General features: G+C 45.2%; 1 protein-coding gene across 1 annotated transcript; it reads left to right on the top strand.

The window, feature by feature from the left end:
• The first annotated feature begins 543 nt into the window (after positions 1-543).
• Positions 544-7,701, top strand: LOC131415632 (retinol dehydrogenase 7-like). Its single transcript, XM_058557459.1, has 4 exons — positions 544-856; positions 5,170-5,428; positions 6,465-6,625; positions 7,481-7,701. The coding sequence occupies exons 1-4, from the start codon at positions 544-546 to the stop codon at positions 7,699-7,701; spliced, it is 954 nt and encodes a 317-aa protein (XP_058413442.1).
• Positions 7,702-16,462: the final 8,761 nt, after the last annotated feature.

Here is a 16,462-nt window from a genome sequence, read left to right as displayed (position 1 = left end):
AGAAAGAGGAGAATTGGCAACAGATGTTAACTCAGGGCTAATCTTCTTCACCAAAAAGAAAAAAAAAGGCAGAAAAAAAGAAAGAAAAATCAATGTGTAGCCTGGAAATCTTGAATAGCAAGACTTTTAATTTTGATGAATTCTGTTTTGAAGAATTAAGATGTATCTACTTTCAAATGCTTAAAGCTGCCAATACTGGTTGACTATCCCCTTTCTTTACCTAATACATCTAAATGTTTACCAAACACTCCTTTTCAAAGAAACAAGACCAGAATAGGGAGTTCCATATTCATTCCTAAACCTGCTAGAGTCAGTCTGCTTTCCTATTTTTCAAATAAGTTCCTCAAAGGCCTCTGCCTTCTGAAATAAGCAACCTACATAATTATATTGAAAGTTAGTTAATGTTTACAGGAGTTTTGATAACTAAATTGAGTAGATTAAAGGTAAAGCAGAAGGCAATCAAAGAGTAGGCAAACATAACCTGGATCTGAGTGAGTCTGGAAGAATTTTCTTCTTTCTTGAAGGGAAGAACAGATCCCTGCCATGTGGCTGTACCTGGCAGCCCTCGTGGGCCTGTACTACCTCCTGCGCTGGTACCGGGAGAGGCAGGTGGTGAGCAACCTCCGAGACAAGTATGTCTTCATCACGGGCTGTGACTCAGGCTTCGGGAACCAGCTGGCCAGGCAGCTGGACCTGCGAGGCTTGAGGGTGCTGGCCGCGTGTCTAACGGAGAAGGGGGCCGAGCAGCTGAGGGACCGGACGTCAGACAGGCTGGAGACGGTGATCCTGGATGTCACCAAGACAGAGAGCATCGCTGCAGCCACCCAGTGGGTGAAGGAGCGCACGGGGGACAGAGGTATGGCCAGGGAGAGTCTGTCCATTCAATAGACTGCTTTGTCCTCAGTGTTGTAGAAATACCACATAACATGCCAGGTGAATATTCTCTGGGATCAGGTTGGGGATATATACTGGGGTTGTGTTTTCATTATAGGAAGACTCCCAAATACATTAGAATTCATGGAGTAAGTGACTAAATATTTATATTTGGGACTGTCCTGATAAAATCAGATTGTGTTGAACATATATGTCTCAGGGTGGAAGGTAGAAGGAAGTGAGCAAATATGTTTAACAGGTATGTGTATGTACCTGGAGGGAAGGTAGAATGAAAGATAGGAAGGCAAAGAGGGAAAAGAGAGGGGTGACGGTGGTGTAGAAACTCTAATTTGCAGGTGTTTGGGGTAATGAGGGTGGGTGTGAGATGATGAATGTATGAATTACAAGTTACAATTGTGAATTACAATCTATTTCCCCAGAGACTTTTACCTGAGTCACTACCCCGTGGCCAGGACTGGGCCAGTTCACTCTGGACATTGTCCTACGTCAGAATTCTTAGTCAGGGTGTGTGACAGCACCAGGAAGTGTCCAAAGTGTTGGAGAGAGTGCAGCAATGTATTGGTTAATAAGTCATATTTGAGTTACAAGGTTGTACAGAGTTCCCTCCCAATAAAACATTGGAAAAGAGTCATGATTATTTATGTTCTCACTCTCTGTGGGTCACTCACATTCCAATTCAGGTTTTAAATGGGAAGGAAGGAAAGGGGCCATAGTCAACACTGCCTGGAATCGCACACTCATAGTACTATCATCCATCAGGTGAGGGAGTGTGCGACAGTTAACATCTGAGGCACGATACCATACTGCTTCAGGATATTGCACCCAAAGCTTTGTGATTTTAAAATAAGTAATTTTTGGTTCTCTTGTTCACTGAGCTCTGCAGGTTTTTCAAAGCAAAGACAGGGGCAATGGGGTTGAGGCCGCTGGTCTCATTAATTTCCTAGAAGCCTGAGGCATCTCAGCTGCATGCATCGCATTCTTGCAACAGCCACCTCTACTCTTTCCAGCTCACTCCATCTCTCCCCCAGATCCCACATATTCTTGAGCCCACCAGGACCTCCAATCCATTGATCCAACCACTTTTTCACCAACCCTCACCTCTTGATATTCTCTCTTCCTTCATTACCCACCCACGTCCCATGATCTGTTACCATGATCACCCCACTGCACAGGCCTGAGATTCTCTTGCCTCTCTCTCTCCCTTAGTGGTACTCACTTGGCAAAACTACCAGCCTGGGTAATACCATCTCTCACTGCCTCATGCCTGCCCTTGTGGAGCTGAGCGTAGATTGAGAAAACTGAACTCATGGACGATCGGTCTCATGAAAAATTCATGACCACAAACCTCTAGTGGGCTTTTATGTTGCTATATATAGTCATACTCCATTCATTCTCCCAATTTCCAGACAACCATTTCAAACCTTTCCTTTCTCCTCATACCTCCAACTTTCATCTCCTATCCTTGCTCTAAGCTGATACCAACTTGACTGAGAAAAACTGAAGCAATTAGAAGAGAATTTCCCCAGACTCCTCCCACATCCACTACCCACCTACCATCATCTGCACCAGCACAGCCTGCCCTGCCTTCCTCCCTGTATAAATCTAGTTCACTCATGTGTGTGCAATAGAGCACGCCCCCCTTGGCCTATTCAGCAACCCCCCAGCAATTCTACCCTCTCTCTCTTCTCCTAAATCATTAGTTTTTTCTCTCCACTACTTATTTCTCCCATCTTGCCATCCCCTCACCACCTCCAAATCTTTTTCTCTGTGCCACAAAACTCCTCTATGGATTTATCTATACTCATTGCTTGCAGTCTCTCTTCCTATTTTCTGTTAAAGCATTTCCAATCATGCACTCACACCGATCACTCTTCCCAAATTGCTTTTATCAAGGTGTCCAATGACCTTCACCTTCTACATCCAAGGGTTGATTCTCAGTCCTTGCTCTACTTGACCTAGCAGCATCTGACCATGTTCTCTCTTTCTCCTTTTTTTTTTTTTGTTTTTTGAGGAAGACTGGCCCTGAGCTAATATCTGTTGCCAATCTTCCTCTTTTTTTTCTTTTTTCTCCCCAAAGCCCCAGTACATGGTTGTAGGTCCTTCTAGTTCTTCTATGCGGGACCCCGCCTCAGCATGGCTTGATAAGAGGTGAGTAGGTCTGCGCCCAGGATCCAAACCAGTGACCCCAGACCGCCGAAGCAGAATGCACAAACTTCACCACTATGCGACCAGGCCGGCGCCTCTTTCTCCTTCTTAATACACCCACTTCCCTTGGTTTTCAGGACACCACTCTCTTAGAACTTATTTCCTCTTATCTCAATGCTTTCTCTCAGTTTCCTTTGCCGGTTCCTCCACTTTTCCCAGATCCTTATTGCAGAGTGCCCTTGGGGCTCAATTCTTAGACATTCACGGTATCTATACTTATATCTCCAACCCGTACCTCTCTCCCGAGCTGCAGATTCAAATTTCCAATAGCTTCTTCCACATTTCTACTTGAACGTCTGGGAGAATCTCAAATTTAACCTTAGTGAACTGAACTCCTGATCATTGCACATCTCTAAACCTTCCCCATCCCAGTAAATGGTACCTCCATTCTGTTTTTTAATTTCAGCTGTCATTCTTTTTTTCGTGTGTGTGTGTGAGGAAGATTAGCCCTGAGCTAACATCTGTTGCCAATCCTCCTCTTTTGGCTAAGGAAGATTGGCCCTGGGATAACATCCGTGCCCATCTTCCTCTACTTTTTATACGGGAGGCCGCCACAGCATGGCTTGACAGATGGTGGGTCTGTCCGTGCCGGGGATCTGGGCCCAGGAACAATGGGCCGACGAAGCTGAGTGCGGGAACTTAACCACTATGCCACGGAGCTGGCCCCTCAGCAAAGTCATTCTTGACGACACTCTTCTTCTCCCTCACTGTATTAAAAAAGTCAGAAAAATATACAGTGTCTTTAAAATTTGTTCAGAGTTTGAGTTCTTTTGGCTACTGCTGTTGCCAGCAATCTGGCTATAGCCATCATCATTTCATGCCTGGATCACTGCAATAATCTCCTCCCAGGTACCCTGCATCTACCCTCGTGCACCCCTAGTTCTCATCAGAGCACACACAGAGTACCTTTTAAAAAATAAGTCAGGTTATGTCACAGCTCTACTCAAAACCCTGCAGTGGGGGCCAGCCCCGTGGATTAGCGATTAAGTGTGCCCACTCCACTGCTGGTGGCCCAGGTTTGGATCCCGGGCACGCACCGTTGCACCGCTTGTCTGGCCATGCTGAGGCGGCATCCCACATACAGCAACTAGAAGGATGTGCAACTATGACATACAACTATCTACTGGGGCTTTGGGGAGAAAAAGAGGAAAAAAGGAGGAGGATTGGCAATAGATGTTAGCTCAGGGCCAGTCTTCCTCAGCAAAAAGAGGAGGATTGGCATGGATGTTAGCTCAGGGCTGATCTTCCTCACACACACACACACACACACAAAACAAAAAAAACCACAACCCTGCAGTGGTTTCCCATTTCCCCTGAAGTAAAAGCTAAGCTCTTGGGGCCAACCCTGTGGCTAGCGGTTAAGCGCGCGTGCTCCACTGCTGGCGGCCCAGGTTCGGATCTTGGGCACGCACTGTTGCACTGCTTGTCAGGCGGTGCTGTGGCAGCGTCCCATATAAAGGGGAGGAAGATGAGGGCAGATGTTAGCCCAAGGCCAGTCTTCCTCAGCAAAAAGAGGAGGATTCGCATGGATGTTAGCTCAGGGCTGATCTTCCTCAAAAAATAAATAAATAAATAAATAAAGCTCAGCTCTTTAAAATGGCCTGCAAGGCATTGCATGATCTGGCATCCCATTGCTTCCCCGACCAGTTCTCTACCATTCCCTAACTCTCACCTTCTGCCCCAGGCACACCAGTCTTCTTGCTGTTCGTTCAACAGGCCAATACCACTAGGCATCCAGGCAAATGCCTAGTGGTATTTACTGAAGTTGTTTTTCCACCTAGAACCATCTGCCCCAGATGTCCCTTTGACTGACCCATTCTTCTGTAAGTTTTGCTCAAAGAGGCTTGTCCTGACCACCTGACTCAATAGGATGAACGAACACTCCTCACCTGCCACCCAACCCTGCTCATCTTCTCCTTTTTTCCATTGCCACTTATCACCTTCTGACACACTACATAATTTACCAGTTTATTGGGTTTATGGTTTACCTCCCTTAAGAGAATGTAATTTGAACACCGATATGATTCTTCAATGGGTTTCCCATTTCTAATTTCTCTTTGTTTCTACTAGGCCTATGGGGTTTGGTGAACAATGCCGGCATTGGTGTGCCAGCTGCCCCAAATGAATGGCTGACCAAAGATGATTTCTCAAAAATCTTGAACGTGAACTTGCTTGGCCTCATCGAAGTGACGCTGAGCTTTCTTCCCCTGATCAGAAAGGCCAGGGGAAGAGTAGTCAATGTTTCTAGTCCAACTGGGAGACTATCTGTGTTTGGTGGCGGCTACTGCATTTCTAAGTATGGCGTAGAAGCTTTTTCTGACTGCCTGAGGTAAGGACCAGTCTGCTGAGGAAGACTTGACTGTGGCTGGAGTGTATTCGTGAATGATGGGCCTGGGTTCCGGTTATCCTGGTGTTCACTGAAATCAGGGACTTTGGCAATGGAATGTCCAAATCTTGTAATAATATTAGATAATCCATTAGGAAATGTGAAAAATATATTAGGACTTATTTTGTCTTTATGGCCATCCCTATAAAATGTCTACATGTTTCAAACAAATGAAATATATTTCTGTAAGACATATATATATGAATATAAATGAAAGTTATATATATAATGTATACTTGTTATGGGAGTGATAATAATCTGTTACTAAAGAATTATTTGCTTTATTAATTAAGTGTCTTAAGTCACTAAACCTCATTGATGGTTCTCCTGAGGAAAGAGTCAATATTAGTGGGTTAATCTAAAGGCAAAACTCTTTGCCAAGTGCTCTATTTACTCCTCACAGAAGCTCTCTGAGTTAGCTATGATTCTCTAGGGTCAAGTGTGAGGTCAAGCCAGAATCTGAACCCAGTTCGGAGGGTGAAAATTTCTGTAGTGGGTGTACGATAAGTACAGTAAATATGAATACGGTGTGCAGAGGCACCAATGATGGGGTGACTTACCTTTCCTTGGGGCAGAGACCAAGGAAGGCTTCACAAAGGAACTGAGTTCTAACCTGAGTAGGTAGGTAAGGGGGAAGAGGCAGGGGTAGGAAGGGGCTTGGGTGTTCAGAGAGCTGTCGCAGGGGGCCCATCTTGGAGAGAGAAGTGTGAGTTGGGCAGGAAGAGGCAGCACGAATGCCTCCCGCCCTTTGAAGCTTTTCAGATCTGGTCAAGAAGCAGTCTATGGGCGTTGTCCTTTTCACTGTTGCTGCGACATCTTCCCCAGATACCTGGGTGTTCTCTTTCATATTCTTCTTGACCTAAATGCCTTGCTTGAAACGTTTTGCCTTGGGCCTTCTTTGTTTAGGAAGGAACAGGATTGATCGGATCAGAGATAGAGGCAGTTTCCTTGGTTCACACTCTCTTGCCTTGTGTTTCAGAAGAGAGCTGTGTCCTTTTGGAGTTCGTGTTGCTATCATGGTACCCGGGAGCTTTAAAACATCCATTTGCCCTGACAATATAGAGGATATATTCAAGGGAATCTGGAGTCGAGTGTCCCCAGAGGTGAAGAAGAGCTACGGAGACAAGTACTTCAAAGGCTGTAAGTTCTTCCTCGATCTCCACAGAGCAAGGATGGCAAAGTCATTAACTTCAGAAACCTTCTTGAGTGCTGGCTATGTGGCAGCTGTGTTCCGGGCTCGCTGCTGCCGCCCTTCCTCCTTTGTCTTGAGCGTCATCACTCACTCAATACTCATGGGCTCCGTGCCAGTCACGCGGAGGAATTAACTCAGCCAGTGTTCACAACCCGAGAAGGAAAGTGCTGTTGTTATTCCTCATTCACAGATAAGGAAACTGAGGCCTGAAATGGTGAGTGACTTCCCAAGATCACTCAGCAAGCCAGTGGCAAAGCGATGAACTGAACTCTGGCAATGTGGCTCTAGACAGCTGTAGCCTGACAGAAATATACTGCGAGCCACAAATGCAAGCCACATATGTGATTTTAACATTTCCATTTGCCACATAAAAATAACAACAAACAGGTGAATTTAATCCAGAATAGACTCTATCCAGAATACTATCATTTCAACAAATGATCCACATAAAAAGTCGCGATTGAGATATTTCACATTCTTTCTTCATACTAAGTCTTGGAAACCCAAAGTGAATTTTACATTTATTGCACATCTCTGTCAGACTGGCCACATTTCTTGTGCTCGGTTACCACATGTGGCTCGCGGCTGCAGTACTGGACAGCACAGCTACAGAGCCTGTGCTCCGAGCCCTGCACCCCGCCCCCTCTCACACAGCGACCACCCAGTATCAGGCTTGGAACACAAGGCCATCCTCTTCCTGTTCTGTCCTCTCCCACTCCTCCAATACAGTTTGTACCTTGTATTTTCTCCTGCTTTTCATATTAATGTGTCACCACAGTTCTAACAACTATTCTCTATAACAGATTGCCAGTATTTTAATAAACTCACATCTCAAGGACAGAAGAATCTAACCCCGGCCACCGACTGCATGGAGCACGCCCTGACTGCCGTCTACCCTCGGATCCGCTACTCTGCTGGCTGGGACGCCGCAAGCTTCATTCTCCTGTCTTATTTACCAGCATCTGTGGCAGACTTTATTCTTAGTCTTTCTTCAAATGTGGTCAGGCCTGCTGATGCTGTGTAGTCTACAAGTTTAGCCTACACAGCTGATTCTAGATGGGGGGTAACAAGTCAGCTGTTCCTCCTAGGAGCAGAAAGAACCAAGGGAACACGCAGCTCTCTATTTCAGCTGGTTCTCAGAGGCCCTGTCGTATTTTAGTTCACAAATTCTCAGATTCCTTCTCTCAAAAAATGCTTGGTGAGCACCTCCCAAGTTCCAGGCACAGTTCTGGGTGCTTAAGATTCATCCATACACAAAACCAAGATCCCTGCCTCCTAGTACTCACATCCTGGCCAGATCACCCTGCACCCTGGTGCAGGATGATGGTGCTGAGAGAATTATTGAAATTCAAAGGGTTATGGGGTCTCCTAATTACCTGCTGTAAAAGATGTGTGCGAGGTCATAGCTACTAACTTGAAAATTGTACATGATTGGTGGTGTTCTATTTTAGATATGAATTCTTTTCTTTCCAGCAGTTTTTTTTGTACCTTGGTTTTCTGAAAATTAAAGGTAATCATTAAATTAGTTTATCAAATAAAGTAATAAATTAAATAATTTAATCCTTTTCCTCTAAACTCTTGAAATACCCAGACTTGACTACCTCTGCCCAGATTCTCTGGCAGTGCCCATCTCATGACTCTTTCTATGAAAGTCTTCCCACTCCCTTGCCTTGTTTTTTGACCCCTGCTCTGCCACTGACCAACCTCACTCTCCTGCCCTCACCCACTCCTCTCAGTTCTGCCCCTCCCCCCTAGCTTTGGGGAGAGTAGGTTGGGTGTAGGGAGCCTTGGGAGTCAAAGGGCTGAGGTCGGACCCCAGCTCTGCCACCTCCAACTGTGTAACCCTGGGCAAAGGAACCGCTCAAGCCTGTTTCCTCGTCTCTTAAATGAGAATAATGTTGCCCCACAGGTTTGTTTCAAGAGTTCGAAGAGAAGATAAACTAAGGTACTTAGAAATGGGTCCTCCCTTCTCCCTCTGGAGGATGTTCAGGGAGGTTATGCTTCAAATATTCTAAAACGAATCATTTATCCTCGTGTCTCTTGTGGCAATTTCTAATTGTATGACGTTTTGTGCTTGTCACACTAGATCCACTTCTTAAAATATCCAGCTCATATGATAATACTATGAGGTAGGTGTCTTCTTATTATCCCCACTTACTGATGTGAAAACTGAAACTGAGAGAGGCTCAATTCTCAGAATTCTGAGAATCCTTAGCTCAGGACAGGGCAGGGACTGGATCCAGTCTCCTGACCCCAAATCCCATGGTTGCCTAAAGGGATGAATAGAGCTCTGGTGCCACACCAACCTTTCTGTTCCTGCGGTGATAAAACTATGCTTTTCTCATATTGAAAACTTTTTCAATTGATGCCTCATCCAGGCTGCTCTTAGGTATTTCAAAGAGAAAATAATGTCTGTACTGGAATTACTGGTGTGTTTGGAGACGTGGGAATTTGCTGTCTCAGATAATACATTCATCCTATCGGAATTATTCCACTTCACAAATTAGAGCATCATGATTTCTTGCTAACCTTGATTCCACTGGCCTGGGCCTATTTAACTAGACAGTTACAGATGAAATTTTTATCACCACTGTTGTGCCTTTATTTTCAATAAGAACGGTTCTAAAATGCGGTATCCAACAAATCAAGCCATCATAAACAGACGGTCACACGTCAGGGTCCTCCTGTCAGAGATTTCCTACACACATGAATATCACTACCATATCAACAGTGTGCGAAGAGTCAAATAAGTGACATATATGATGAGGACAGTGATTTCACAGCCCTGAAGAGCAGGGCATTTATCTTCAGAGTTCTGATGACAGAATAAACACCATCTCTTTTCTTCCAATAATTTGGCAGAAATAAAAAACCCTTTGAATAAACAATTTCACTTTGGGGAATCTAGCTTAAGAAACGTGACAGTAATATTTTATTGAGGGGCCGGCTCCATGGCTTAGCGGTTAAGTGCTCACGCTCCGCTACTGGCGGCCCGGGTTCGGATCCTGGGGGCTCACCGATACACCACTTGTCCGGCCATGCTGAGGCCGCGTCCCACATACAGCAACTAGAAGGATGTGCAACTATGACATACAACTATCTACTGGCGCTTTGGGGAGAAAAAGGGGGAAAAAAAAAGGAGGAGGATTGGCAATGGATGTTAGCTCAGGGCCAGTCTTCCTCAGCAAAAAGGGGAGGATTGGCATGGATGTTAGCTCAGGGCTGATCTTCCTCACACACACAAAAAAATTTTATTGAGTAACTACTATGTCCTAGGCACTGTGCCAGATGCTGAGGGTAAAAAGAAAAGTAAAATACAGCTCTTGGTTTCAGGATGGCAGTAGACAGAGCATGCTGTATTCTTAACCTCTATGTCTAATCCTAGAAAAGGAGGGAGGAAGAGGGGGAGAAAGACGATATAAGATGTCTATTATTCTTTCTTTAAGAACATATACGTGAATGTAAACTTACTTAAAAAACATTTAGAAGGATATACATTAATCTAATGGCAAGGGTTGCCACCAGAGAAAAAGAAAACAGACCAAAATTGAGGCTGATTGTCAAAGGAGACTTTAGTGTTACCTGTAATGTTCTAATTTTTAAAAAGTAAAGAAGTAGATATGTATTATGATTTAAAATGTGGTAATAAAATAACATTTAGAAAAGTCAAGGTGCACTCTCTCTTCCTCTTCCCGTTTCATTCTGAAAATTCAGTCCTAAAGCCCTTATGTCAGTCACATAAGGCAGGCATTGGCATTGGTGGGGGAGGTGTCAATGTGAGCTGGGGGAGGGGACTGTATGTGCAAGGGGGCTGTCTAAGTTGTCCAAGCCCACGTGGCATGAGTATTGTGCATGTAGAAGGTCTGCCCAGCATGCCTTGTTGGAGCCCAGTAGAAGTAAAGAGGGTGTCTGCATGTGGAAGGGAATTGCTGCGGTGATGGGCAATTGATTACTCACGGGGGACCAATCAAATAAGTAAATATATTAAGAATAGGAGCGGGCCAGCCCCCTGGCTTAGCGGTTGAGTGCGTGCGCTCCGCTACTGGCGGCCCGGGTTCGGATCCCGGGCGCACACCAACGCACCGCTTCTCCGGCCATGCTGAGGCCGCGTCCCACATACAGCAACTAGAAGGATGTGTAACTATGACATATAACTATTTACTGGGGCTTTGGGGAGAAAAAGGGGAAAAAAAAGAAAAGAAAAAAAAAAGGAGGGGGATTGGCAATAGATATTAGCTCAGGGCCAGTCTTCCTCAGCCAAAAGAGGAAGATTAGCATGGATGTTAGCTCAGGGCTGATCTTCCTCACAAAATAAATAAATAAATAAAAAAGAATAGAAGCAGGATTTCTCACTTTTAGAGAAAGTTGTTACACATATGGAAAGGTGGAAACTCTAAAGAACTCTGTAATTTTGGATTGGAATTGGAGGTATTGGTGTGACCTCATGGTTTTCAGTATAAACAGATAAAGAAATAAATACATATTTAAATATGTACACATACATGCATATGCACATGCATACACACATATACACACACATATACATATACATCCATAAATATATTCCCTATTCGCTGTTCACTGAAAAGGCCTGGAAAGAACAGCACAATAGCAGTAACAATCAGAACACCCAGCACCCAGATCTTGACTTCTAAATACCATCCTCCACTAAAAGAAAACAGGGTTACTTGGAGAAGTGGTTGATTCCAGGACGGTGCTGGGAACACACAAGATGAACTTGAAACATCACACTGAAGCAGAAAGGAAGAAAGTACTCAAATAAGAAGGAAATTTGTCAAAATGACACAGAAACTAGATTGCAGGGGCTCCCACTGGAGAAATCTGTGGCTATTTAAGCATTAAAAATAAATATTGAGGAGGCCGGCCCCATGGCGTAGCAGTTAAGTGCGCATGCTCCGCTGCTGGCGGCCCGGGTTCGGATCCTGGGCGGGCACCGAAGCACCGCTTGTCAGGCCATGCTGTGGCGGCCTCCCATATAAAGTGGAGGAAGATGGGCATGGATGTTAGCTCAGGGCCAGTCTTCCTCAGCAAAAAGAGGAGGATCAGCATGGATGTTAGCTGAGGGCTGATCTTCCTCACGAAATAAATAAATAAATAAATAAATATTGAGGGCTGGCCCAGCGGCGTAGCAGTTAGGTCTGCTTTGGTGGCCCAGGGTTCACTGGTTCAGATCCTGGGCGTGGACCTACTCGCCGCTCATCAAGCCATGCTGAGGTGTCGTCCCACATAGAAGAGCTACAACTCTACAACTGTGATATACAACTATGTACTGGGGCTTTGGGGAGAAAAAAGAAAAAGAGGAAGATTGGCAACAGATGTTTGTGCAGGGCCAATCTTCTTCAAAAAAAAAAATTGGAAATATTTAGAGAGGGTCCCCAACCTTGAGACAGATAGATAGTTAAGCCACAAGTTACAATACAGTGTGAAAAGAGTTGCGATGGGGAAGTAAGGGCACCAATCCTAGCTTGGGAAACAGGAAGGAAAGAGAAAAGGAAGGATGACACGCAAGTATTTGGTAAGGCTTTTAAATGAAAAGTTCCCTTCAGGTGACTTCTAGTTCCTCTGTGAAGTGGGAGCCCAGCACATCTGCTGTGAGGGTTGGGGGCAGAAGATTGAAAAAAGGGGTGAAGGTTTGAAATAGTATTTAGTATGATGGGAGAAGAAGTTAACTAAATGAGAGAGTTGCTGTTTTAAGCTACATGAGGCAGGGGGCTTTGTCTGCTAGGTTCACTGATGTATCCTACGTGCTTGAAAGAGTGTGTGGTACATAGTAGTCACTTAAGAAATATATATGGAATAATTGAATAAATTAGTTCCAGGTGTTGTTGGAGCTGACTATTAGTTGTAGACCGTGAGGTTATGTCCGTACCAATATACTCAATATACACGTCAGTGGCTAAAGAGGGAAGAGAGTACTGAGGAAGGGATCAGGATTGGGACTCTTTCAACTGAAACAGTTTTATGGATTCAAGGAGCTTGAGAGATAAACCCCACATCTGCCACACCCAAGCCACATAATATGGGCTTCTAGCACCTATCATATGCCTGGGTCAAGGGAAAAAACTCTCAATATGTATTCAGGCCAAGTTCCCACCCAGTGAGGATACTAAATCTCTGGTTTGGAAGTGGCAATAGGACTGCTCAGGGAAAGCAATGTGTAGCTGGCAGCAAGCCATAACTGGCATACACCTATAGGGATCCTACTTGATTGATCTGCTGCAACTTCTTGCCCACAGTGTACGATTAAGATGTTTTCCAGTTGCTTCTGCTCTAGGTCTTCTTTGAGACTCTGATAAGTCACTCTCTGAGTCATTCCTTCAGTTACTCACCAAATGCATTTTTGCCTCCTTCCAGAGTCAGCCCCCAGACCCCTCACGGGATCGTTTTCTGAGCCCCTTGATAGGTGATTTTTTTGGACTTCTCCCCAGACTTGCTCTAGAACCCTACCCAGATCATTTCCTAGTTGGAAATTTCCTAGGTTGCTCACGTGGAAGTTTCTTGAGCGCCTCAACAGTGTTACCCTTGGATTTTTGCTTCTTTGGTCCTTAACCAAGAAGCCATGAGAGTCCATTTTTGCTCTTGAGCTGCAATATCTCTGGAAATTTGCTCTGATATTGCATCTGTGCCAGAGACTCTTGGATCCTGTGGGCCAGCCAGCTCCTACCATGCAGATGCTTCTGGAAGTCATTCTGGCAGGAAATACTTCAGGAAGGATGGAGGCTGGTCCACAGGAGGCCAGGTTGTAACCAGAAGGGTGAGGAAGTGAAGGACAAAAGACCTCCTGAGATCTTTGCACCACAGAGGGTGAGCCCCACCCTGTCCAGCTGCTTCTGCAGCAGTGCCATCCCAAGCGTTGAGTTTCAGTTTGGGTGAGAGACTGTACCTCATTCTGGTTTATGCAGAAGGACACACAATGTGGGGAGAGGCAGGAGCAGGAGTGGGAGAGAGGATTCAAGGTGGGCTGGGGGTGGACCTGAGCCAGAGCTCTGGGCTTGGTTTGGAGCAGAATTTGTGGTAAGGGTAGAGGCTGGGCCTCAGGATGTGGCAGCTCTGGAGTCAGGGAAGCCACAGGGATTCTTTAGCCTGTATTTGAACTCAGAAAGTCATGAAAGAGTCCTTTGAATAAGACAAAGGGAGACCCTTTGGGGAAACAGTTATAAGACACCAGACAGCAGCCACCAGGGACTAGCTGTGCAGAGAGAGGAGACCCCAGATGGGCTGGCATTATTTCTGAAACATTCTGCTAATGTTTCCCCTCAAAGTCGTGGGGTCATGGTGCTGCTGAGAATTGAGCTGCTGTCTGATTTGCCTTTGATCCTCCAGAAGGGAGGGGGATGAATTGTCCTGTCTGTCACCAAGTGACTCCAAAGCAGTGCTTCTCAATGGGGAACAGTTTTGTTCCCCAAGGGCCGTTTGACATGTCTGGAGACATTTTTGGTTGTCACACCTGAGGATGCTATTGGCATCTGGTGGGTAGAGGCCAGGAATTCTGCTAAACATGCTACAATGCACAAGACTGCCCCTCACAGCAAAGAATTATCTGGTCCAAAATGTCAGTAGTGTCAAGGTTGAGAAATCCTGCTCCAAGGTATCCTCAGAAGAATTCAGATGGTAATCTAGCCTCAGTTATCTGGAAAAGATCCTTCCTTCTTTTCTTTCTTCTCCCATGAAAGATTGTATCTCCAGAAGCTCTTTAACATCAGGGTTGAGAAAACAGGCTACCAGCCTCTGCATGCCTGGCTGTTGAGTCTTCTCAGATCAGGTCTCTGGTAACCACAGAGACGGAAGATTTTTGCTGGAAATGACAGTGTGGAAAAGTGGGGAGGAACAAGTTCTTGTCTGATGCCCACCAACAGGAGAAGGCTGAAATGGGCAGGCTTGCACAGTCAATGCCTAAAAGTATTTGGACAAAAGATGCCAACTAATACCTAATATCTGAAGATGAGCTCCCTGAAAGAGTGATTGGTTAGATTTGAATTGAGGAGGATCAGAATTTGTCCCACTAAAGTGTGTCTTTTGGTTGGATTTTTTTTTTTTTTTGGTGAGGAAGATTGTTACTGAGCCAACACCTGTTGCCAATCTTCCTCTATTTTTTGTATGTGGGACACTGCCACAGCATGGCTTGATGAGCAGTGTGTAGGTCCGCACCTGGGATCCGAACCCACGAACCTGGGGCAGCTGAAACGGAGCACACAAACTTAACCACTATGCCACCAGGGCAGCCCCCGGCTTGAATATTTTTAAGAACAAAAGACTCTGAAAGAAACTTTGACCTTCCCCCTAGCTGCCTAAAAGAATTTAAGATAGAAGGCCTGTCCCCAGGACTGGCCATCAGCATAGATAACTCTGGGTATTAGTAGACTGGGAGGATACTTGCTAAGCCCATTTTTATCAAAGTTCTCTCTCTTGGGTCACATTGTCTATAAATGGCCCAACAAACATTTGTTTATCAAATATTTGCTTTTCTGGCCTGCCCTGTGGCTTAGGGGTTAAGTGCCCGCGCTCCACTACTGGCGGCCCGGGGTTCGGATCCCGGGCGCGCACCAACGCACCGCTTCTTCAGCCATGCTGAGGCCGCATCCCACATACAGCAACTAGAAGGATGTGCAACTATGACATACAACTATCTACTGGGGCTTTGGGGGGAAAAAAAAGGAGGAGGATTGGCAATAGATGTTAGCTCAGAGCCGGTCTTCTGCAGCAAACAGAGGGGGATTAGCATGGATGTTAGCTCAAGGCTGATCTTCCTCACACACACACACACACAAAATTTGCTTTTCCATCTCCATGTGAATTGCTTTCTTCCCCTTTGAAGTCCCAAACCGAACATCCTCCTTTGTCTTTAGCTGAAGATGGTATTTAAAGTGATGGCTTTGGCCATTTTCACGAGTTACTCAATTTTCCTGGGTTTCTCCCAGGTACACATGTTATTAAACTTTGTTGGGTTTTCTCCTATTATGTCTCCTGTCAGTTTAATTCTTAGACCAGCCAGCAGGACCTAGAGGGTAGAGGAAGAGTTCTTCCTCCCCTACAGAATCAAGTCGGATTAAGTCAGAGTTTAAGTGGAGTGAGACAGTTGAGTACAGAGGTTTGATGGTGGGCAAATGGATCAGTGGGATTGATGGGGTGGGTCAGTGTAGTGAGAAGGTGACATTCTGACGGAGGCAGTTGAGGAGGCACCATCCAGAGGGAAAGAAGGCTCTGATTAGGGAATAGGATCCAATATCTGAGGGTTCTCTGGGGGGAGGGAGAAAGCAAATGATGGGGGTTAAATTGGTTCATTAAAAATTTAGGGTTCAGTGGCCCAAAGGGCTCAGATGTCAGAAAGGTGCTGCAATATTGTGATTTATAAGAAATATATATATTTGATCATTCAGATGACCAAAGTATATTTCTCGTAAATATTTGGTCTTCATCCACAGTTCCCGGTTCACAGCTCCCCAAATCCTTGAAATTTCCTGAGCAATGAGAGCATCTTTTGTTATAATATTTTGTCTCTTGTCCTCAGTACCTAAAAGTATTTCAGAGCCATAAAGGTGAAATGGGTGTCTTTTTATTCATAACAAGCCCCTTTCCACCACAACATGGTTTAGTTAATGAGGTGACTTTTGGAAAGCTCCTAAGGATGAGGGCTGGTTGTTGGGGGAACCAATCATAAATAGAGGGTTGGAAGTTTCAGTCCCACTCCCTGATTTCCGGGAAGAGGAGAGGGGCTAGAGGTTGAACCAATCACCAAAGGCCAATGATTTAATCAGTCATGCCTA

Source organism: Diceros bicornis, chromosome 17, assembly GCF_020826845.1.
Source record: "Diceros bicornis minor isolate mBicDic1 chromosome 17, mDicBic1.mat.cur, whole genome shotgun sequence".
NCBI lineage: Eukaryota > Metazoa > Chordata > Mammalia > Perissodactyla > Rhinocerotidae > Diceros > Diceros bicornis.
Note: the sequence above shows the minus strand (reverse complement) of the source record. Positions and strands in the feature narration are given on the sequence as shown.

What these genes read in the sequence shown, in the direction of transcription:
- LOC131415632 (XM_058557459.1), top strand. Translation starts at nt 544, where the DNA reads ATGTGGCTGTACCTGGCAGCCCTCGTGGGCCTGTACTACCTCCTGCGC. An exon ending in GGAGCGCACGGGGGACAGAG is followed by an intron (nt 857 to 5,169) that starts GTATGGCCAGGG and finishes TGTTTCTACTAG; the next exon opens with GCCTATGGGGTTTGGTGAAC. An exon ending in GCTTTTTCTGACTGCCTGAG is followed by an intron (nt 5,429 to 6,464) that starts GTAAGGACCAGT and finishes CTTGTGTTTCAG; the next exon opens with AAGAGAGCTGTGTCCTTTTG.